The sequence below is a fragment of the Artemia franciscana genome, chromosome 9 (genome assembly GCF_032884065.1).
Source record: "Artemia franciscana chromosome 9, ASM3288406v1, whole genome shotgun sequence".
Lineage (NCBI taxonomy): Eukaryota > Metazoa > Arthropoda > Branchiopoda > Anostraca > Artemiidae > Artemia > Artemia franciscana.
Window position 1 is genome coordinate 29,885,424 of NC_088871.1, and position 24,070 is coordinate 29,909,493.

Consider the following 24,070-nt stretch of genomic DNA (forward strand, 5'->3'; position numbering starts at 1 on the left):
GTTACCTTATTTGAATTAATTTTAATGAAAAATTTCTCATTGCTCTCAGAAGCTGCCACAAAAGACACTTAGTGTGAGCTGGATAATATTACTTGAGGAGAATTGCAATTATTGCATGAAGCCAAATTCAACGGTAATTCGTGAAGCGAAATTCAACAATAAAGCTGCATCTGAGTGAATCCTGGGTTACTGATAAATCTAAATCAGGACACATTTTTAACTCTTGATAAATGTATCTCCCTGTTTGACAGCCAATTAAGCCTTGTGCGCCAAAGTATGCGGTACAGTTCATAATCACTCGCATGTATCTAAACTCCTTCTATTGAATATCCATTTCTAATACGAACCATTAATTCATAGAATACAATTTCTAAGGGTAATTGTTAAGAAAGGAGTTCAAAATCAAAATTTGACACTATTAAGTTTGTCTAATGTGTGTGCCATGCCATTCAAATACGATAAAGAAGCCTTAATTGGACAGCTTTAACCTGAGTAAACTGTGGCGCCATCTTTTTTTTTTGCAAAACTCGTACATTAAATTTGCTCGTAAGAACGCCAGATGACAGACCACTGCCACAAGAGCTCCTGTCTAACCGTAAAAAGCGGAAGCGATGCCGCAAGTGTGGTGGTGAACGAGGTCAGCTGATGATCCCAGTTATCGTTTTATTAGGATCAACCAGTCTTGCTCCGAAAACCTCACCCCATCAACGTATCTTTGTTAAGATAGACTGCTCTACACATGCCAATATCCCATCTCTTATTCCTTTCAATCAGGCTCCGATATGTTCGACTAGTATTGATCAGCCTCCCCCCCCCCCTATTAAGGTCAGTGACTTTTAATTCGAAAAATAGAATGCCGTAATTTTCTCATAATAAACTGCCAGTCATTATGTAGCAAAATGGAAGAATTTGAAGTTATCGTCCGTCAAAATAGTATCCCTTATCGCAGTTACAGAAACGTGGAATCTTGATAGGTTGTCAGGTCATATGGCAGGCTAAGAAACTTTCCTGAACACACGTACTGATCGAGGTGAGCATAGACTAGGTGGAGGTGCTGCCTTGTACATACGGAAAGACATCCCCTGCAAATTATTACCGGAATTATTTGATCCAGCTCATGAAGTAGTCTAGGCTATTTGCAAACCAAAATCTCTTCCCCGTCGCTTTTCTTGTATTATGGTCGCTCCAGTATATTACCCAGAAAGTGCCAGAAACCGAGGTGACTTGGTTTTCCACCTCCAAACGACTATTGATCACCTGAGAAGCATATACAGTAGCCCAGCTTTTATTATAGGAGGAGACTTTAGCCAAACCAAGAAGAGTTGGTTATCATCTTGTTTGTCTTTAAAAAAAGTAGTGCACATACCCACCCACTCTTTGCGGGGCATATTCCACCTTATACTCACAAATTGTGATGATTTTTACTCCCCTCCCATTGGCATGTCAGACCACAACACAATTCTGTGGAAAACAAGAGAGTCCTTACCAAAGCCCAAACTATCCCGTGTCACTGTTCGTCCTTGTACGGACTCGGCCATCTGTGAATACAGTCGATGGATCGGCCCATAGGACTTCCCCGAAGTGTACCGTAACGAGCCCTTGGATACTAAGGTATCCGATTTCAATACCACTTTATACTTTCAATACCTAAAGACCTTTACAACAAAATCATTTGTTGTTAGTGAATACGACAAACCATGGATCTCTCTAGCTATTAAATCACTAATAAAAGAGATGTCTCGCCTCTACTCCTGTGGTGAGATTATCAACGGCAAGAAATTGCGAAATCAAATAGTCTCTTTGGTAAAGAAAGCTAAAGCTCACTATGGTCGTGAAACCATGCCCTACCAATTACTTACTTCGGACCCCAAAAAGTGGCACAAAGCTGTGAAAAAAGTGGCCGGTCAAGCTCTTGACAACAGTGTGAAGATCAGCCATGATAATGGGTCCTTAATCAGCGCAGAAGAAGTGAGCAAATTCTTCACCAAGATCTGCACTATCTATCCACCTATTACGGCTGATGAAAAGTCCACCATACTTGAAAAATGTGAGCCTGAGAACAACATAATAGTCAGTGAGTTCAACGTTTACACGGAATTACGGAAGATCAAACCGAATACATCTTCATACCCTGGTGAATTACCTGCCAAATTGCTACGTGAATATGCAGCTTTCATAGCATTACCATTGTCCAGCATCATAAACGAGTGTTTTGCTTCCGGCTATTTCCCGGCACAGTGGAAACGGGCATATATTAGAATTATTCCAAAAAAGCGCGCCCCTAGTGCATGCGACGATCTCCGTCCGATCTCACTTACACCTTGTTTGGCAAAAGTAACTGAGGCCTTCATATTCAAGTTTCTTCTGAAACAAATTCATGGGCGTACTGATAAATTCCAGTTCGGTGGGCTCCCCAAGTGTAGTACTACAATATACCTAGTACGGATGTTTGACTGTGTTCTCTAATGGCTCGAAAAAGGTAGCTGTTTCGTCGACATTTGCGCAGTGGATTTCAGGAAGGCCTTTGACCTAATCCGCCACCTGACTGCAGGCATGAATCTCCAGAAAATGGGTGCCAAATGACGCACCCTTGGCGTTGTACTTAACTTCTTAACTGGCCAAAAACAAAAATCATTTGCACTCAACAAAAAACGATTCGAATTCATCATGGTCAGATACTTCTTGTGGGGCCCCACAAGGCAAGAAATTAGCTGGAATAATTTTCCTGGCTGTAATTAATTCCCTGTTTAATCATCACGACGACCGTTACAAGTTTGTAGATGATCTGTCCATAGTGCTCGCTTACCTGGTCAAAAACACTATCATAACAAAGCAGTTTTCAGACCAGTTGTTTGATCAGCTAAAGACCGAATGCTCAAGTCATGATCTTACCATCAGCGTAGCCAGGTCGAAGATAGTTCGTTTCAACCCTCTGAAGCGTAATATAGATATGCCTCTAATCCTTTTCCCGATTGTGAACGAAACAAAAATCTTAGGAGTAACTTTCACTAGTGACTGTAGTTTCAGTGCCCATATTAATTTAACCATCCACAAGGCTAATGCAAGCCTTAAGACACTTACCAAAATGAGGCGTTTTGGGTGTGATACTGAAAGTCTTCTCCATGCCTACATGTGTTATGTTCGTTACTCGAGTACGCGTGCCCGGTTGGGGTCCATCTGCTATCCGCACAGCGTACCTATTACGCGACATAGACTCCGTCCAGAAAAGAGCAACAAGGATTATTCTCCAAAACCGCGACATACCCTATGAACAAGCCCTCGCTAAATTAAATTTATCTCCACTTAAAGTCCGGCTTGAACACCTTATTCAGCAATTTGGAAAATCCCTCCTAGCCAATAAGAGCCACCGATCACTACTACCCAAACCAGCCCCTCCCAATAGCTGAACTTGGTTACAAAATAAACTTCTACCCCCTAAAGTACGAACTAATCGTTATGCCAACTCATTTGTGCCTTTCTTCACATCAATTTTCAATGCTGAGTCGTAGCGTGTGATTTTTGTTTAAATGTATGATTTCAAAAAAAAACTGAATTTAGCTATGCTACGATAGTTTTTAAATACACCGATCTCTCTCTCTCTCTCTCTCTCTCTCTCTCTCTCTCTCTCTCTCTCTCTCTCTCTCTCTCTCTCTCTCTCTCTCTCTCTCTCTCTCTAAACCACAAATTCAAAACTATTATCTTCCCTCCATAGTCTTTACTTAACCCCACACGAACACGAAATTGACAGATGATTCTTTCTTAAACAACAACCTTATGTACAGACAATTCTTTGTATTTTAGCAGAACATGTAATTACAGAATAACAGGAAATATGACAAAAAATCTTCAAACATCAATCATGTTAAATAAGTGCAAACACCGAAAAAAACTTCACATCAATTAAAAAAACACAAGCATTATAGTTCAATACTAATTAAGGACTTCCTCAGTCTTATATCACCTGTAATATTCTACATGGTTAGTTTTTCTCACTAAGTTACTAGGGCTAGTATCGATTAGGCTGAGAGGCATTTTGCATTTGACTCTGGATAACTGATTGAGCAGCACCAGCCGCCGCACCCTGAACTACCTCATTTCTGAATACTCCTTGACTAAACTCCTGCTGAGCTTTAGCAAAAGATGCACCAGTTGATCTATAAATTCCATGAACCTAAAAAAAGGAAGACTATATATCTGTTCAGTTCTTAAAGGAAGTTGGGTTACATATACATAACAAAAACATTGATAGTATGCAGGATAGCAATCACAACCAAAACTTAAATTATATTAGCCATACCTTACAGACAAGACTCTACGAAGCCATCTCTTTAGCTACTGCAATACAGTAATTGTAAACTACTTGCGAAATTTCAAAAAAAAACAGCAAGCTTTCAACTTAATAATGCTAGGAAAATAGGGAAATGTAGTGTAGCCTATCACGATGTGGACTCCACAATCTCAAGCGAACCTTGATCAAAGGCAGCGTTGTCCATAGCATAGGGCCATAAGGCATCAATGTATTATGTTTTTCAGAGGAGCTTCATATCGAAGGGGGCTTATTCGATAGGGAATTTGGAGTTGTGGTTCCGTTTATAAAAGTCAAAAATGATCAAAAGGCAACCAGCTCTCTTTCCACGTCCTTTTTTCCCAAAATACATCTGATTAAAATTTTATTATAGCGATTTTGCTCAAAATAGTCCATAGGTCAAATTACTATGCCTTTAGGGTTCATATAATCCCAATAGCCCTCAGGGCAGGGGCTGTAAGTTATGCAAGTTGCCCATTGTTAAAGTAAAAGGTTTTTGATTGGGCAAAAGACGGTATATTTGATCCTCGGCCTCGAAAAAGGCTAAGGGTATTAAAGTGGAACTTTAAGGAAATGGTGAGAGAGATGCCGACCACAATCAAAACACACTATGTGCTAGCTGGTTGTAGAAAGGGAATATTAGCAATATCTAAGGAGCGGCCAAGGGTATTAAGTTAAAACTTCCAGGGTATGTTAAGGCATGTTGGAGAGTGATTGGAGCGTAAACAGCCCCCCTTACTGTTTTTAGGCGCCCCCCTCTCCTCAACACTGATCGAAACTTTGAAATAATCGTTTTGTTCAAACTAGTCAAAAGGTCTAATACCTCTGCCTTTAGGGATTCCATGCCCCCAAAGCTCCAGGGCAAAGATTATGAATTATGCAATTCGTTCATTGTTTACGTGCAGGATCTATTATTAGATGAAGGGACAACGTTTGCTCCTGAGTGTGTCAGAAAAGGCTAAGGATATTAAGGTGAATTTTTGGACAATTTTAAGGGGCATGCTAAGCTAAATTAAAACTGCATTATGGGCCTCCAGTTTATCAAAAAGGCGGATCTGCGACATATCAGGAGGGGCTGAAGGTATTAAGTTGAAAATTTCAGGACATGTTGGAGGTGATGTTTGAAATTGGTTGGAGAGCTGTCAGTCCCCCTCCCATGTACATTTTAGCTGCCCTCCCTCCAAAAATTTTGGTCAAAACTTTAAAGTATTCCTCTTGTTCACAATAGTCTAAAGGTCGAATAACGACGCCAATGGGGATGGCATAGCTCCCATCAGCTGACGAGAGGGATACCGAACACAATTAAAACAAACTGTGTGCAGGTTAGCAGGTTAGTTAGAACAGCTAAGGGTATTAAAGGTGAAATTTTCAGGGTATGTTGAAAAGAGATCGGTGGGCAACCAGCCCCGTCCCCCCCCATTTATACCTTTTAGATGCCTTCTCCCCTCCACAATGATTGAAACTTTGAAAAAACAATTTTGTTCAAAATAGACAAAAGATCTAGTAGCAATGCCTTCAGTGATGCAATGCCCCCTACTGCCTAAAACCTACTAAAACCTATTGCGCCATTTGCACTTTACTGAAAATGAATTATATTACATTTTTTTCTCTTTTTTTTTAAGTTTCAACATTGAAAGATAAACATAAAAATTACAGTGAAATAAAATCTTGAATTACTGAGTTTCCAGGAAATAATATTAATGTATAGTAAACATTCAGTTTATTTTAATTAGTTCTATCCTTCATCTTGATTATTATGATGATTTACTTTTTATTTGTCGTTTATGTTTTGAAAAACAATTGCACACTGTTGAAGATCCATAAAGTGTTCAACAAAACACAAAAGACACAACAGGCTTTAGGCTTTTACGCTTATAAGAGGGGGGAGGGGCAGTAGTCAAACTCCTGTTTGTAGAAATATTTGTTCATTTTAAGTTTGTCTTGGATATTCAGTTCAATTTTTACTCGTTTTAAGATTTACCTATATTAGTTCCTGATATCTTTACGTTTGCCATGACCGTTTTTTTTGTTTTGGGTTCATATTAATTTTTAATAGTAATTTCTGGTTGTTTTGAGTCTGAATTATTATAGCAATTTATTTCCACTGGTTTTAAATTCAATATGACGTTTTAAGTTTAGGTCTTAATTTTTCTTTTTTTGTAATTCAAGCAAAGGATAGGACCGTCATTGATGACGAAGGTCAAATACACAAAAAAAAAAAAAAAAAAAAAAAAAAAAAAAAAAAAAAAAAAAAAAAAAAAAAAAAAAAATCAGAAGCTGAATAGTTCTTGAATCCATCTGCTTTGAAGAACGAAAGTCTCTGGTTTCTTCATTTGTTTGTATATTATCGCGATCATTAAATCCTGTCGGGAAAAGCGTATAATTCAAGCTTTATTAAGTGGAACGCGACTCACGACCTGTTTCTAATTTTATGAAAAATTTTCTGACTACAACGGAGGAGCTCTTAGTTCTTCCTAACGGCTAGAAACCCTTACTACAACTGGTTGGGTACTAGGCACATGTATGATTGACATTAACAGATTTTACCGACTGGCTGATCATTTCTACCGAAAAAGATCGAAATTTCGGTCAAAATCAGCAGAAATGTGGTAAAGTCACGCCACCACTTGTTGTAATCCTTCAGACTATTTTTTCTGCGGACTAACCAGACAAATTGAGATTACAACACCACCGGGTAAAAAAGTCCTTATTTTGAACAAGCAATGTTAATAAAAAGTGCTAAACTCGAAGCTTAGAATTCTCAACCTCTCAAGTTCTATTGATGTTAATACTGAATTTTCATCGTTATTACAGACTGCGATAAACTCGAATCCTTCACAGCCCTTTCTCCAATGTACTTTGATAAATAAAAAAAAATAGTTAGATATGGAGTTCGAACCCACAACCAGGTCCTAAGACCCTATGGAGACTAGAACCTAAACCTGGCGTCATAACTACTTAACCAACCCAACTGTAAAAAAGAAGGTGATAAGCTTGTGTTTTTTGTTAACCCCTAGGAAAAGGCAGTATACTTTTCCCTTAACCCTGTTCAAGACCAGCAAGGGAAAATAAGTTATGAAAGAATTTTAGCCTCCGCTCAAGTGCAAGTATTTTGATCTACTGAAGACAGCTTGGACAGCAAAATTAATTTCACTGGAGTAATTTGAAAATTGGAAGAAACAATCAAAGTCTAGTGGTCTGACTGTCTTCGCTGTTGACCATGGTGTTCCCATTGTACCAAAATTATGGTCAAATTAAAAAAAAAATTCGAGCTAAAAATCTAGCCGTTCCATAGTATCTTTGAAGAAATGTTCTATCAGGAAAGTTTTTAATCAATTCTTCATAGATAAATAGAACAAGAATTTTCTATCTAGAAAAGAACGAATTGCAGCTTATCAAGCTCTGACGCAAAATAAGCAAATAATTAATTTAATAGGTTTGAATAAGTGCTATTGAACGCAGTTGATTAATTAAAATTGTGTTTTGACCGCCAAAATTACATGAATTTCAGAAAATATCATTCTAAAACCGATTGGAAAAAATTTCATCGGTTCTGACGGAAACGTTAGATTGACATTATTTTACTAAATGATAATTTTTATATAGTTAACGAGACTCTTAACAGTTTTAGAATGAATAATACAATACCATATATTTATGTCTTAAATCACGAATAAGTTGTTGACAATTCAAATCCCGTGTGGGGCCAATATTTAGCACGGTCATACAAACTAAAATAGATCACATTGACTTGTCATGGTCTACCATCCAAAGTGATAATAGAAGAAAAGAGAGAATCGAATACTTCGTTCGGATCATACTACAGCGGCACTAATTCAACACATTAGCTGAAACAAAAGACATCGCTTACATGTTCTATTTTCACAAAAATGTTCTAGATTCAGGCAAAACTAAACGTAAGTGATATCTTTTCATTTACGTTATGCAGCAATGCTCTTGTAATTTATTTTCCAACACTTGTTGTAAATGCTATAATTTCTTATCAACAAAGCGGATATAGAAAGACGAACACTTATATATAACAGATATAATATATGAGAGAAGTGCTTTCAATTCATCTAATATTGACTGAATATTTAACCCTATTAGTCTTATATTTGGTGCCAAGATTTTTATTTATTTATTTCATAAGAAATCTCATTAACTTTATTCCAAGTGATTTATCAGCTTTAATTTAAATCGTACTTATGTTACGCAAAACGGACTTCGTTTGCAAAAGTCGTTTTTAAATTGGAATGCCATTTTATTTTGTTAATTACCTTGACAAGGAGAAGAAAATCCAGAAAGGCAGCAGCTCCATATCCAATTCCGACAATAACGACTAGGATCCCAACAAAAATGTTTCCTCCTCCACCGCTGGCAATCAAGGACAGACCATTGACAAAACCACTGAAAAAGGAAAATAATGAAAAAAAATCCCCTATTCATGTTCACCACAGGTTTTCACGACAGGACAGAGTCCTTAGCTGGTATAGTAAAACCTTCTTAAACGAATTTTATTTCGTGTTCTTAAGACCAAGAAAATCGGCAGGACAAGTGGGCGATGACCCTCCCCCTGGGAAGTAAAAACAAATTGAAAAATGGAGGAAAAAAAAGAAACATTCCCATCTAATTTTTTTGTAAGAAAAAGCCGCAGGTAGCACTTGTCCCCCCCCCTACCCATGGGAAATTTCCTGGCGAAGCTCAAGATTAAACCTAGTTAGAATATACAGTTAAAAAGTTCAAGAGTGACTTGAAATCTATCCAACGCACTTATTTTTGTAGATTCGAAAAATTTCTCTACTCATCAATTGTGTAGCTTCTAATTCCACGAATATGCAGTAACTCGTAAAATGAAAAAAAAGGTCAAATAACTCATTTTGAAAGTACTGAGCCGAGTCTCACCGTTGTCTTCTTTAAAAAGCTTGAATCGAAGTAACTTAACATGAACTGAAGTTACTTTTAAAGGCTCACTTGTTTTAGTTTGCCACTTTATAGCGAAACAGGCTCCGCAATACCCATCATAGGGAACTAGACCTAATTAGGAAGGCTTCAGATCTGAGATGGGCTGCTCTGGCCGGATATTCTGCTTAAGACAGATTCTAGAGCACAGATTTGAACATCAACAAGACGACCCAAGTGTTCAAATCGCCAGGAAGATCCAAGTGTTCACTAATTTCATTACTGCATTTGACTTCGTGATATGGGCCGCCATGACGGAAGACTGCGTACCTGACAAGCTGATCCGCATTATCCATACATACCATGCAGGTGCAATTAGAGCTCCAATTAGAGCTGATCTCAATTAGGGCTGTCCTCACTTTTTGATATTGAAATCCCCAAACTATTTAATTTCGCAACATGCTGGTTACTAAAAGAAATTAAGCGGTATCAAGGAGTTACGATATAACCTTCCATGTTTATAGCAAACCTAGAACAAGCTTTGCCGAGTCCATCCAAGAAGCGCAATCCATGCTCAACGACATTGCTAGTAAGAGAAAAACTGTCGGTCTTCGTATAAGTCAGCAGAAAAAAATAGATGAGGACAAGTGACATTCGAGAAGCACCCATACTGCTCGACGGAAATCATATCGTAGATGTCAAATCTTTTAAATACCTAAGTTCTGTGATGGATCCCTGTGGCAGCGCCGCAGAGGAAATAAAAGCTCATATTTGTTCAGCCTCAGCTGTTATACATACGCCTTCTGTGGTTTTGCCACGTACTAGACACCCCGACGATACGATATCAAATCAATGTCTGAAATCTCTCCAGTTACCGTCATGGAGGAAGCGAGCCGGCGGTCAAAAGAAAACATGGACCATCAAGTCCAACCTGAACCCACAAGGTACAATTAAAGACAATTATCGATCAGTCGAATGACAGGCGGCAGGCTTTGATTTTGAAAACCTACTGACCGAGTAAACTGTCTGGGACAGAGCTTCAACCCTAAATCTGACACCAATTTAGGGAAAATATCTTGGTGAATTTTAGAAGACAGATAGTTGAAGCCAAATTTCTTCGCCAGATCATGTCTTTTTCATTTGAGGGTGAGTAGATATAGCACCCCCTACCTTCATAAGAAGCTTACTAGAATACACACACACACACACACACACACATATATATATATATATATATATATATATATATATATATATATATATATATATATATATATATATATATATATATATATATATATATATATATATATATATATATATATATATATACATATCACAAACAATTCTGAAAATTTCTTAGACTAGAATCCTGTATTTTTTTTCTTTTTTTAAGACGGTTTTCATTTTCTTTTGAATACTAACCGATGAACAAAAAGCTTAAACAACCAAAAAATAAAAACACTCAACTTTTCAGCTATTAACATTAACTGTTTCTGCTAAACTCTAAGCTTCTATTTTGTGCTTATATTACTTACCAAGACCCAAGGTTAGGGAGACCAACAGCGCTGATGACACTGGCCCCTAACTGGGCAGCAAAGATAAGAAAAAATGCCATGAAATTTACACTGCTGTCGCTCCTAGAAGAAAATAGATGTATAAGAAAAGGATCATTAATTTTTTTTTTTTCACGGACATTGGACAGTTACAGCGAAACGAAGCTTAGGTCTGCCAAGGAACTGATTTTAGTGGTGACAATAGGGCGTGGCGAATTCTTTGAAAGAGAAAAAAAAAGTAGCAGGCAGCAAATTTCAAGAAGATAAATCTAGACTAGAAGAACATCTTAACTAACCAAACACAGGGTAGATTTTAAGAAATTTTTCACAAAAAGAAATATTTTAGAGGTCCAACATTTCTGGAAAGGATGGGTCACGGGGAGGGGAGACACAAATTGTAGAATAGCACAACTATGAAAAACTAGTTTGCAATATAGGGAATGTTACACAAATATTAAGATTTCGTGACAGGCGCACAAAAAGGAGGGCCCTAATCATAATTATTCGCCGGAAAGGAAGGCAGCAGATGGCTTTTTTTTTAGAAGATCAGGATACGATTTGATGATGTCGTCGAATTAGAAAAAAATCATGCGTTGACTAAAAATATAACACAGTAAGGGGATACAGTAAGGTGACAATGGCAGAATGCGTGAAAAGCCCCTGAAAAACTTTACCAATACGTCAAACCATGATTGCTGTTATTATTCGTTTTCATTGTGGTTTATTACTGTTAATTATTCTTTTTGTTTATTCATATTGACATTACTTCAATAACGGTTTTCAGATATCAATCTTGAGCATAGTATATTAAATGGTCATACTACAGTCAGGGGCGTCGTTTTTTGGGGGGGAAGGGGTGAGGTGGTCAGTTCATTTTCTGTTCATAGTTTTTCGTCATTTTTTCTGTCAATTACTGATTCTAACCCTCTGCCCTGGTTCATACTATTGTAATTTTTATGGGTAATCTTTGTACAATTCTTGACGTTAGGCAAAAAAAAAATAATAGAGAAGAAGAAAAAAGATGCAATACCCACAAAATACACTGATCAAACGCTCCTGAAATATGTATGAAAAAAGGACCCAAAAAGTAGACATTTTGGGCGAGCAGAAATTCTTCATTTACGCTTAACTGACACGATTAAAGCTTGTTGACATGTTTTTTTTTATCCTGTCAAGTCAAGTTGAGAAAAGGGGTGTAATAAGACACGTTCTTCAGTTTACCATATTTTAAAATGCATTTTCTGCAAAATTTATGAACCAGAAAATATGTAGCATTTTTTCATGATTTGGGAGGGGGGCTAGGGTTAATATTCTTCTAACAATAAATGAAGGCCGTATTATGGGAAATCATGAGAATTGAAGAAAGTGTGAATATTATATTTATCAAAGAGCAAAGCAAAGACACACACTATGCAACTTAAATAATAACAAAATTATGAAAAAAAGGAGACTTAAAGGGGACCTTAGCCTGGGGGCCCCCAGCCCTCAGACCCTCTATTTTTCAGCTTCTTACTTCAAACAAAAACAACCAACTTAATAAGCTTTAAACTTTTAATTAGCAAAGCCATCAAGCACTGTCCTACCATCCTAAACCTAAACCAAATTCTTTCTTTTTGTAGATTTTTCTTCCTAAAAACGGGGAGGAGCAAATCGACCCTATTCTTTAGTAAAAGCTCTACCGCTAGGATGTGGTAAAATTCAAATTAAATAAGGTGTATCCGAAAGAGAAGGCTCATGAAATCCAAAATATACAGGCCGCGTCTAAAACCATTATTATTTGTTGCTCGCGGACCTTTTAGCAACAAAGTTAAAAATTAATATTATTTATGAAAGCTGATGGCACCAACAGGATGTGGTTTGCGTTTGATATCTGGAGCAAATGCTCTGATCAAGCATCTTCATTTGTATGTTATCAGGGGGATTTGAAAAACGTGTTTTCCTGATAAAATAGGTAATTAACTATAGCATTACTTCCGTGTAAAAGAAAGAAACCCCTTCACAAGGAGAAAGGGAGACAAAAATAACTCCCTTTTTCCAAGGTCAAACAGGTGCGTAAAAAGAATAAAAAACGTTGGTACTGAAAAATGTTGTACCAAGAAGTGATTGCCTTTTAGTTTTAAACTTTAGGATTATTAATGTAACCGAGCAAAAAAAAAAATCCAGTGAAATATATAGATCTAAATATAACTCAAAATCAAAATGAAGCAGACCTCGAAAAAAGAAGTTTATGCTATTTAGCGGTTTTAGTAGGATTAGTGGATACATTCGAGTATCTTTCAGTTAACACTAAGGTTGATGAACACTACCCTAAATAATGCTCAAATTGTTGGTTCTACCCTTCAATTCTCAACAATAATTAAAGAAAAAAGGTTAGATCCCACACACAAAAGAAATCTTTTTGCCACAAATAGCATAAAGTGTAGCCTAAAAGGAGAGAATTAGTTAAGAAACAGTACCTGAAGGCCTTGTAGAGTGGCCTGAACCAGCAGACGTAAGCAGCAGGTGAAAACAAACACAAATAGAGCAAACTCAGTCCAAATTGACTGCCAGCACCGGCTTGAATCAACATAGCCAAGGATACAACAAAATTGACGAAATAGAGACCAGAATGTACTGAAAGAAGTTATTCTTATACGTTCTATTAGCTAAAAAAACATGCAAATGATGAAACGGATGGAACTTTTTTTACAATGTTGTGCCTAAAAGTTCCCAGTTCCAACAGGATATTAGAAGAAATCGAATAAGCGACAGAAGAATATTTATATGGCATAATTAACAATATTCCGCGGTTTAGCGTTTAGTTTGACACAGATTTGTGCGTACATAAACCAGTTTTATTGAATATCAACATTGGCACTTACAAGAAAAGTATGCCACATACTGATAAAGACGGGTTAGTGAAACATACATTGCAAGATAGAATAACATGATTGTGGAACATGATTAGGGACCTGATTGGGGGGGGGAGTAGAAAATAAGCTGTTTACAAGCCACAATGAGTAGCGTGGGAACATGATTGGGGGGTGGGTAGAAAATAAGCTGTTTACAAGCCACATTGAGTAGCTCTGCTTTTAGCCACTGTTTAGTTGGATAAATATACGGTAGAAGGTTCGTTTGTCAAAATCTTTTAACTCTTTTCACACATAGTCAAATTTAGTGAAAATAAATCTGTAGGAAAAGAAGAATGTAGTAAATTTCACAAAAAGAGTTGAATGTGAAAATTACTCTATTCGTGTCGTAAACTATATGACCGACGCGTATTTAGTTTTCTTAGTTATTGAAAAATGTCAACGACTTGACTATTGGAAAGCTCTAATAACCAGCGCAAGACCCAGTTGGACGACCGACATAAGAAAGAAAAAGACTACTATATGTTCTTCTCTGAGCACAGGAGAAAAATATATTGCCCCTTCCCACAACACACAATTTAAAGTCCCCTTAAAGCCCTCTCCATCCGAAAAATCTCCCTGAAAGAGTTTAAAACAGAGCGGAGTTTATTTCTTCTGGGGCTTGTCGATTATTTCTTCCACGATGAAATTAGAATTTCGAACAATTAAAAGATTTTTCAGTTTTGCTCCAAACTGATTTTTTTTTTTTTTTTTTTTTTTTTTTTTTTTTTTTTTTTTTTTTTTTGCTTACTTTATCTCAAGCCATTCTTTTCAAATTTTGAGAATAACCTACAATCCTATAGCAGTCCAAAGACTCTTGTTGATAGAAGAGCATCACCAAGTGCTGAAAACCATGTTGTGACCAAGATGGGCCCAGGATTGCACAGAGCCTCTATTCTACTGGAGGTACCAGGGACTTCTTATTGTCCGGTTCTAAACGAGCTTAAGCGCTTCAGTGCAGACTTGGGAAGATGTGTTTGCCCCCATCCTGCACGCGTATCCGGAACTATTGCTTTTCCTGAGGTCAAAATAATTTCAATGACTTAGAGAATTTGAAAATTGGAACTTGGAATGTTACAACTTTTAAAATGACTATCATATCGAAATTTTGACTGACGAATTCAGACAATTGGAACTGAACTTATTAAGAGTTTCACATTCCTTTTGTTTTCCATACGATCTATCATTCAGATAATTCTTGTACAAGCCCCTTCTCCTCACAATTAAAATAAAGCTTTTTCACTAATATTCCTAGCTCCAGTCCTAACTTCCTTCCTCAAGACACCATCAGCGACTTCACAAATTGTTTTCCAAACATTATTCCATCCATCTTCCATATTGTCAAATTTTAAACTCTCCAGTTTAATATTCAACTGTTCCTAGAAAGTTTCTCTCAAATTCTCTTCCTGGAGTCTGCCAACATCATAAATTCTTGGGAGGTAGTTACTCTTACGAAATTTCAGCTTTAAATTAACCCTAGACACTACAAAATGGTGATCTTTGCTTGTAACATCAACAGCACTCCTATATACCCTAGTATCTTGTATTGATCCTGCCAGTCTTCGGTTTACAATAACACAATCAATAAGGTTTGCTGTCTTACTATCACGTGAATACAATGTTAACTTATGGACCATTTTATGACCAAACACCGTATTGGCTATACCTAGATTGTTATACATACAAAATTACAACAGTCTGTAGCCATTGCTGTTTTCTTTTCCTACACCAAATTTACCTAGGTTAGGATACCATCTATCCCTGTTTCTACCAACCTGGGTGTTAGCATAATGAGAACACCATATTTCTACCTGGGACCCTGTCTATTTGCTCCTGTAACCCTTAAGTAAAATTCATGCGATTCACTAGTATCTCCATCAGTCAGTTCTACTGACTGATCCTGCATGGGCATATACTGCTATAACTGATACCCTGAACTTCTTAGTCATAAAGTGAGCGATTATTATTCTATTGTTAATGCTCTCCAGCCTAAATAAGACTTAGCAGCTTCTTTATTCATCAGGAGCCCTACACCTTGTCTATGTATTCCATCCTTTCTATCTGAGCAAATAAATTCTAGATCACCTAATTTCATGCTACCTATCCCTGGGATATGAGTTTCAAAAACTCCTATTAAGTCCAGTTCGAATCGTCTGAATTCGTCAGTCAAAATGTCAATACGATAGTAATTTTTTAACGTTGTAAAATTCCAAGTTCCATTTTACAAATTCTATAAGCTGAGGCTCGGTTGCTCTAAGATTGTAGCAAATCGTGCGACACTATAGGAGAAGAGCGCTAACTCGGCTTTACTTAAATATTGTGATCATTCTGTACTCTTCTATTCTGGTATTAGGCCACTTCTGTTGACTGGTGATCTAAAACGTATTCGCATAAATTATTACCGGTACTGCAAATTTCTTTTATGTCTACCTCGTTCTTACTGGAATACAAAACTGGTTAAAAAGTATTGTGCGACAGATACTACTGGTGCTTTCGAAAAATTATCTGCCAAGCTAGCTATTGAAGCGCGTTATAGGCTAGGATGTTTTCATCGCCTTATCCGTCTTTTTTCTGTATGTGATTAAATTTGTTTCTTGTATTACTTTTGCTGTTTTTCTTTTGTATTTCACTCCACTTAAGTGAAGTGGGTGATAAATAAATTATTATTAAGTCATTGAAATTATTTTGACCTCAGGAAAAGCAATAGTCCCGGATACCAGTGCAGGATGAGGACCAACACATCTTACCAACTCTACACCGAAGCACTTAAACTGATCAAGAACCGGACAGCAAGAAGTCCCTTGTGCCTCCAGTAGAATAGAGGCTCTGTGCAATCCTGGGCCTATCTTGGTCACAACATGGTTTTCAGCACTTGGCGATGCTCTTCTATCAACAAGAGTCAAAATCCTGCACAAAAAGTCTCAAGCTTATTACCTCCGACTCATTATATATTCATGCCTACAAATATTATACTACTACGGGGAGGCAACCCATAGTAGATACATTAGCTAGGAAGAGGTTACAAAATGTAACTTCTTGCATAAGATTATGTTTAGTATTTTGCTATTCTGGCGCAACATATCTAAAATTTATCAAAATAATTCCATACTCATAAATTTTATAAAGTTATGGTTTGAAATGAATTTTCCTTTCTTGTCCGTGACTTATATACAAAAAGTAAATTAGAAAAGTTTGTTGAACATTCTAAAATTGCATCTGCTTTGCTGAACTAATTCTAAAAAAAAAGCCTTGTTGGCAACTTAGCCAAATTAAGCCGCCTAAATATAAATCTAAATATTCAACTTGCAAACATAACTGTCCACTAAGACAAAAATATAAAAAAGAAAGAAAAGATGTAGGTGCAAATTTAGAAAAAGCGAGAGAGGAAATAAGTAAAAAAGAGGCTGCATGAAAAACCAGCTCTTCTCCGCTAAGTAAAATTTGTTTTTGTTACTTCCCAGAGCTGGTTTTAAAACCAGCTTATGCTATGACAGCAAATGCACGGGAAAGTGATTTATAAATATTCACCGATTTTTTGCTTTTTCAGAAAAAAGTTCCACCACGACCTAAAAGTAAATCGATCAATGATTATTATACGAAGCATCCAATACTGTGGTCCCATGTATTTTAAACCATTCTTCACACCTTGCTGGCCAAATCGAAAAATAGGGGCCAAAAGATACATCCTTTTTCAATTCTGACACCCAGGGAAATAAGAGAAAATGCTCTGATCTCCACCACCACCACTCCAATAAAAGGACTTTAAATACTCCCCCTCTCCTCCAAGAGTCTATGCTGTAAACTGTGAGCAGAGCCATCACTACATGCGGTCAAATACAGTTTTGTTTCTGTGAGTTTTCTGCTTGTTCATGTTTTGAAATAATACATTCTATTTTCAGTTTTATTTTTCATATCAATTTTTTGTCTTCTGATTATAATGTACAAAATTATATGTACAAAATTATATGATACTAAAATTTGCTATTACATAATCTTTTATGCAATAAAAGAAGTTGGACTTTTGTCATTTTACATATTTTCCTTCTTTGACTTTTTTTTTCTCTTCAATTTCCCTCTGCAACTCAAGTGTATTTTGTTTAATTATGCCCCTTTGTAATTTGTGTCTGTATCACATTTCTTTTTTTAGATTAAACTACGAAAGTGCAAGATAAGAAGAAAGAAACAAAAACAATTAGAAAGAAGAAGGACAAAAAAAAAAAGCAACAAGTGAATCAAACAGAATCGAACAGCCTTACCCATCCACATATAGTAAACCATCTGAACAACTCTCTGGAATTCGACGGGAATTTCCACATTGATATCTTGATAAAAACAGGGTTGCGCAGGTATGAAACTAGGTAGAGGTGGCCAATTGTTCTGTCGAACTGAAAGGTACAATACAAAATGGTTAATGAATTATTGCTACCATTTCCACATGATTAGAAGTAACTCCAAGAATTAAATACAATGTCTTTATTTGATCAGGATTCACCTTGGATTCATCAAGTAATACAATGGCCTCAAAAGAGAAAGGATGAAGCAAACTAGACTCCTCCTATTGCAAAACTATGAAGTAATTAGCAAAATATTTTTATTCTGACAAAACCATTTTCGATTTTTTACCCCTCCCCACCGAAGAACTCCTATGATATCTTGAGTATTACACTCACATTACATAAGAGCTCATTAGCCTACACCAAGTCTTCCTTGATGATTGCTTAACAATGTTCATAAAGGCATAGATGCATTTTTGGCGTTAAGCAATAAAAAATTGCCTAGAGTTCCAAGACAGAAATAAAACATTGAATCCTCAGTCTTTCTTCGTCATAAAGAGTCAGGAAGCCCCTCACTGAAACGCGACGGGTAGGTAATCAATGAGAAGCAGAAGGCTTGACAACAAAAATATGGGGTAATCGATGCCGGCGATCACGGATACAGGCATGATTTAAAAGGCTAAGGGGAGGGGGAGGGGCTAGTCCAGGAAATCCAAGTTTCAACAATAATCACAGTAATCGATACCACTTATTATGAATAATATCAGTGTGGGCTTATCGCAGGTGACTTTGAAACTTGCTATTTTATGAAACTTGGAAATTAATTTTATAATTTCAGTTTTCACTAATAGAATTTTTTACTAAAACAGTCTAAAATATATTTCACATAAAACAATTCAAGATCCTGAGCAAAAAATACACCACTAAGTCAAACAATAAAAAAGTGAAGAAAAGTAAAAAACCGAGACTGGGGTCTCAAATGGCCAGCCAAAATACTGGAACAGGCAAAAATGAAAAACCATACTTTCGTTTTTATTTTACTTTATTCCTTGTTATGACAGGCAGATGCGGTTTACGAAATAGTCTACATCACCAAAGTCTATTTCGCGCACCCGGTTAATTTTGTACAACACTTAAACGTAAACTAAACTAAAGAGACCTCGCCATTGGGGAATGCCTTAAGCACGGAGTTACATCGCAGGACTTAGCCTTGACTGTTAACCTTACTATCTCTAGTTCAAGTAGAATAATCCTTAGCCACTGTCCTTTTTCAGCTTGAGGACACGAAATCAACTGTGTTATACCCACAAAGCGCATGAGGAAGGCAGATCAAGAAAGCTAAACCGTTTGATAATTCCAACAAAACTGATGATTAGACATCGTAGGGACCGAATATGTTTATATAGATTTACGGAATTTGAAAGTATATTTCCACTGGTATGAAAAAAAAGACAAGAGCTAACAGCTCATATGGCACTTGTGACGAGGGAAGAAGAGCTAAGAGCCAAGAGCTCATATGGTATGAGCTCAAACAGAATTCTAAGAATCAATAGATTGATTTAAAAGGAAAATCAGAGGCTTAATGCCGGTCAGGATTTAAAATAAGAGCTCTAAATCACAATGTCCTTCTAAATATCAAAATTCATTAAGATCCGATCACCCACTCGTAAGTTATAAATACCTAATTTTTCTAATTTTTCTTCTCCCTTTGGCCCCCCAGATGGTCAAATCTGGGAAAACGACTTTATTAAGTCAATTTGTGCAGCTCCCTGACACGTCTACCAATTTTCATCGTCCTAGCACGTCCAGAAGCACCAAACTGGCCAAATCACTGAACAACTCCCCCCCCCAAAGAGAGCGAATCCGGTACGGTTACATCAATCACGTACCAAGGACATTGGCTTATTCTATCCACCAAGCTTCATCCCGATTCCTCTACTCCAAGTATTTTCCAAGATTTCCCCCTCCAACTCCCCCCAATGTCAAAAGATCTGTTCGGGATTTGGAATAAGAGCTCTGAAACATGAATTCCTTCTAAATATAAAAATTTCATTAAGATCCGATCAACTATTCGTAAGATAAAAATACACCAATTTTTACGTTTTCCAAGAATTCCGGTTTCCCCCTCCAACTCCCCCCAATGCCACAGGATGTGGTTGGAATTTAAAATTAGAGCTTTAAAGCACAAGATCCTTCTAAATATCAAATTTCATTAAAATCTGATCACCCTCGTAAGTTACAAATACCTCATTTTTCCAAATTACCCCCCCCCCCAAATCCATCAAAGAGAGAAGATCCCGTCCGGTAGTGTCAGTCACGTATCTTAGACATGTTTTTATTCTTCCCATCCAGTTTCATCCTGATCTCTCCGCTTTAAGTATTTTCTAAAATTTCCGCCCCCCCAACTGCCCCCAATGAGATTTAAAATAAGAGATCTGAGTTACGAGGTCCTTCTAAATATGAAGTTTCATGAAGATCCGATCACTCCTTCGTAAGTTAAAAATACGTCATTTTTCTAATTTTTCAGAATTAACCCCCCCCCCAATAGAGCAGATCCGTTCCAATTATGTAAATCACGTATCTAAGACTTCTGTTTTTTTTTCCACCAAGTTTCATCCCGATCCCTCCAATCTAAGCCTTTTCCATGATTTTAGGTTCTCCCACACCAAACTCCCCCCAATGTCACCAGATCCGGTCGGGATTTAAGACAACAGCTTTGAGACACGATATCCTTCTAAATATCAAATTTCATTGAGATCAGATCACCCGTTCGTAAGTTAAAAATATCTCATTTTTTCTAATTTTTCAGAATTAACCCCCCCCCCCCCCCAACTATCCCAAAGAGAGTGGATCCGTTCGGGTTATGCCAATCATGTATCTAGGACTTGTACTTATTTTTCCCACCAAGTTTCATCCCGATCCATCCACTCTGTGTTTTCCAAGATTTTAGGTTTCCCCTCCCAACTCCCCCCCCCCAATGTCACCAGATCTGGTCGGGATTTAAAATAACAGCTCTGAGACACGATATCCTTCCAAAGATCAAATTTCATTAAGATCTGATCAACTGTTCGTAAATTAAAAATACTACATTTTTCTTTTTTTTTTCCGAATAACGGGCTTGGTTAATACCAAGTGCCATAAAAACAGACTTACGAGGCTGTTATTCTATTAGAATGACGCTTGAAAAAAAGCCAGACATAGATGCTAGACTCTTCCTGAAGTTGATCGATATTCTCCCGTTCAATGTGAATAGGTGAAACTGTCAAATTAAATTACATGCCCTTCGATCATGCTGTGGAATCCCATTTTATTTTAGATTCAAAGATGAATACAATGAAAGGGGTTACTGTGAGTGATCTGGGACTAGAGAAGAGGATGACACTTGTGCTTCCCGTAAATCAGTATATCATTTTCTTCATACCACAGAATCTTTTTGCATGATCAATAGCACTCATAAAGCTTCTCAAAATATATAGATGAAAATATAAAAAAAAAATCAGCATATTTTGTACTTGGGTGATGAATTTTTTATGGCTTTTGCAAGCAGAACTTACTTTAAGTATTTATATCGCTTCCATCAGGCTCACTCAAGTAGTACGATCCTCCATAAGTTGTTCATAAGATTCAGAAACTGTAGTTCAGTAATTTTTAAATTAATTTAGTTTCTATGGATTTAAGGAAGTTTTGCCAATTAACATAGATTTACAACGGAGTGGGAGAAACGGGAATGTCGGCTATATAGCAAAACTTTTGCTAAAAGTCTAGTCTAGTCTATTACATCAGATTCCGAACTCAAGCTTTTTGCTATCATATCAACTCGAGCCTTATAAAGCAAAATTTCACTGGCGTGGCTTTATCTATAAGAAAAATAATCTAAAAAAAATAAAGTTCATTAAGTTTAGTGTTAACCATGAAAAGCTACGAGCATGAGAAAACTAGCCTGATTTTGAAAAAAGGGAGGAATGACACCCCCATAACATCCAGCGATCTTAACAAAAATCAGACTATCAGATTCGGCTTATCGGAAAACCCCACTGCAGTGGTTTCAAACTCTTATCAAGAAAAATGTGATTTTTTTTTGCCAGAAGAAAGATCAAGGATACATGTTTATTTGGTTTTTTTCCCCAAGATTGACTGAATCGAATTAATAACCCTAGAAGATTGGGAGAGGGCTCATTCAAACGGATATCAAATTTTCTAGTGCCCTTTTTAAATGACCAAGAGATTGGAGGGTTACTAGCCCCCCTACCACGCCCCTTTTCTATCCAAAGACATCCGATCAAAGTTTTGAGATAGAAATTTGATTCAGCCATTTGATGAGACAGTCTGGCATGACTTGAAAAACGGTAGAAACTTAAATAATAATAGTAGAAAAAAAGGTTTTTCAGCTGAAAATAAGGACTAAATTCCGTCCCTAAATTCCGGCCTCTATTCCGTCTAGGGCAAAATCTTGATTAGCCTCCCTCCCCTTTCTCTCAAAAATTTTCAGGCCGAATTTTAACAAACTTTTCATCTATAAATTAAGTTTTCATTTATTAAAAAACAGTTAATGCAAAATATCACAAAAGCATTAAAATTAATCAAATTCGGTCTGCTTACTTTTATTTTCAAGGAATGGTGATAAAGATACGGTAAAAAATGAAAATTTTGGATTCAATTTGGTTATATTTAGTGTCAACTGCACCGTCTATTTTATTTTAATAAAAATTAATTTCAAAAACTACAAAATGATTATAACTGTTAGATTATTTATTTGAAACTTTGCGCCCCGGGCAAGTGCCCCTTCTGCCCCCCCCAAACCACGTCTGTTCGTACATGAGAAGATATACCCCTTCCTCAACCCTCGCTCTTAACGCTAAAGTTTGGCTTTTTGTCACAATTATTTAAGAAAGACTGTTCAAACACAAAAGCCGCTGGATTTGATCGAGAATTATTTTTAAAGAACTTAAAGACTTTAGCACAAAGAACAAGAGTTGAGGAAGGGGTAGCTACCCTCGTATATGGAATAATTTCTGTTCAAAGTTTTAATGTTGCTCCTTATTTTCAGTTGAAAAAGCATGTATATTTAGTGTTTTTTGTTTTTTTTTAATTACATCAAAGGACAGTCTTAATTGCCTTTATGTTCACGAAAGACTTTTATTCTACCCGGTCTTTTTACTCGTAGCAATTATTTCTTCAATGACTATTGCTGTTGTTTTGCCATAATATAAACAACTATTTCTATGGGCGGCAAAATTGCCGTGAGCAGCAATAATTTCTCTTGTCAGAACATCTAAAAAAATCGGACACTTTGCAGCAGAAAATACTGATTCAAACTAATTCCTTACCGATAATGCAAACGTTTATAAATTTAAGTAATATTTTTAAAACAAACATAATTGTGACTGGGATATGAAGCCCCGCCAAAAGTAAAACCGACGCCCTTAGCTAAAATTACAAATACCCAAAACATGAGTATTTTTTAGCCCAGCTCACTTACACAGCCCCTCCCCCATCATCCCCAAACCCTGTATCCGCCACTGTTTTAAGTTATAGTAGTCCACTGCAACAAGAAAAATAGCATTGCTAGCAGAAACGCAGGCAAAAAATTAACTTTTACAAGGGAACGCTCAAGATAGTAGAAATTTATGAAGGACAGTACACCCCTACCCCCCTCATCCACTTGGATTTTCTGAATTTGCGCTAATGGACTTCAAACCTATCTGAGGTTGTTTTCGTGCAGTGGATTTTCTACTGTACTCAATTTACATTTAAATTCTATTTTTCTCAGAAATGAATACCTACCGCAAATTTGAACTTTTTAATTTGAACTTTACCGTAAATTTAAAACTAAGCTATGAATAGCTAAACCGAAGTACGCTCAGGGTGCATGTGTTACACTACACCAAATCACGAGGAAAAGCGAAGTGACGTAGATTCATAAAAGCACACAGGCAAGAGTCATTCAAATTTTTACTGCTCCAAATTAGAAAAGTCCATTCTTTGTTTAAAAGAAACATTTTCTTTTATACTTTCAACCTAAACTTGCTTCAGCAAAGGAAAGTAATATCACAGTATTAGGTAGCTCTTTTAATACAGCTTCAAAAATTGTTACTTTCCTTTTATTTTTTTTTTTTAAAGTTTTGACTTACATTTAAAGTTCCT

The 24,070-nt window shown here is 36.7% G+C and overlaps 3 protein-coding genes across 4 annotated transcripts in view; 2 read left to right on the forward strand and 1 right to left on the reverse strand.

The window, feature by feature from the left end:
• The window catches only part of LOC136031259 (short-chain dehydrogenase/reductase family 42E member 1-like), a 443,764-nt gene that overhangs the window by 288,375 nt on the left and 131,319 nt on the right, over window positions 1-24,070 (forward strand). The gene's annotated exons all lie outside the window — the stretch shown is intronic.
• On the forward strand, window positions 1,735-2,466 carry LOC136030803 (uncharacterized). The gene has a single exon (XM_065709851.1). It carries the CDS (start codon window positions 1,735-1,737, stop codon window positions 2,464-2,466), a length of 732 nt encoding a protein of 243 aa, XP_065565923.1.
• LOC136031255 (secretory carrier-associated membrane protein 1-like) overlaps window positions 3,773-24,070 on the reverse strand; it is a 50,729-nt gene continuing 30,431 nt past the window's right edge. For both annotated transcript variants that reach the window (XM_065710673.1, XM_065710672.1), the window contains exons 5-9: window positions 17,909-18,037; window positions 13,221-13,377; window positions 10,747-10,848; window positions 8,587-8,716; window positions 3,773-4,171 (exon numbers count right to left, since the gene is read on the reverse strand). In XM_065710673.1, coding sequence (XP_065566745.1) covers window positions 4,007-4,171; window positions 8,587-8,716; window positions 10,747-10,848; window positions 13,221-13,377; window positions 17,909-18,037 — 683 coding nt within the window. In that variant the 3' untranslated portion in view covers window positions 3,773-4,006. The remainder of the gene's footprint in view (window positions 4,172-8,586; window positions 8,717-10,746; window positions 10,849-13,220; window positions 13,378-17,908; window positions 18,038-24,070) is intronic.

What these genes read in the sequence shown, in the direction of transcription:
- LOC136030803 (XM_065709851.1), top strand. Translation starts at nt 1,735, where the DNA reads ATGTCTCGCCTCTACTCCTGTGGTGAGATTATCAACGGCAAGAAATTG.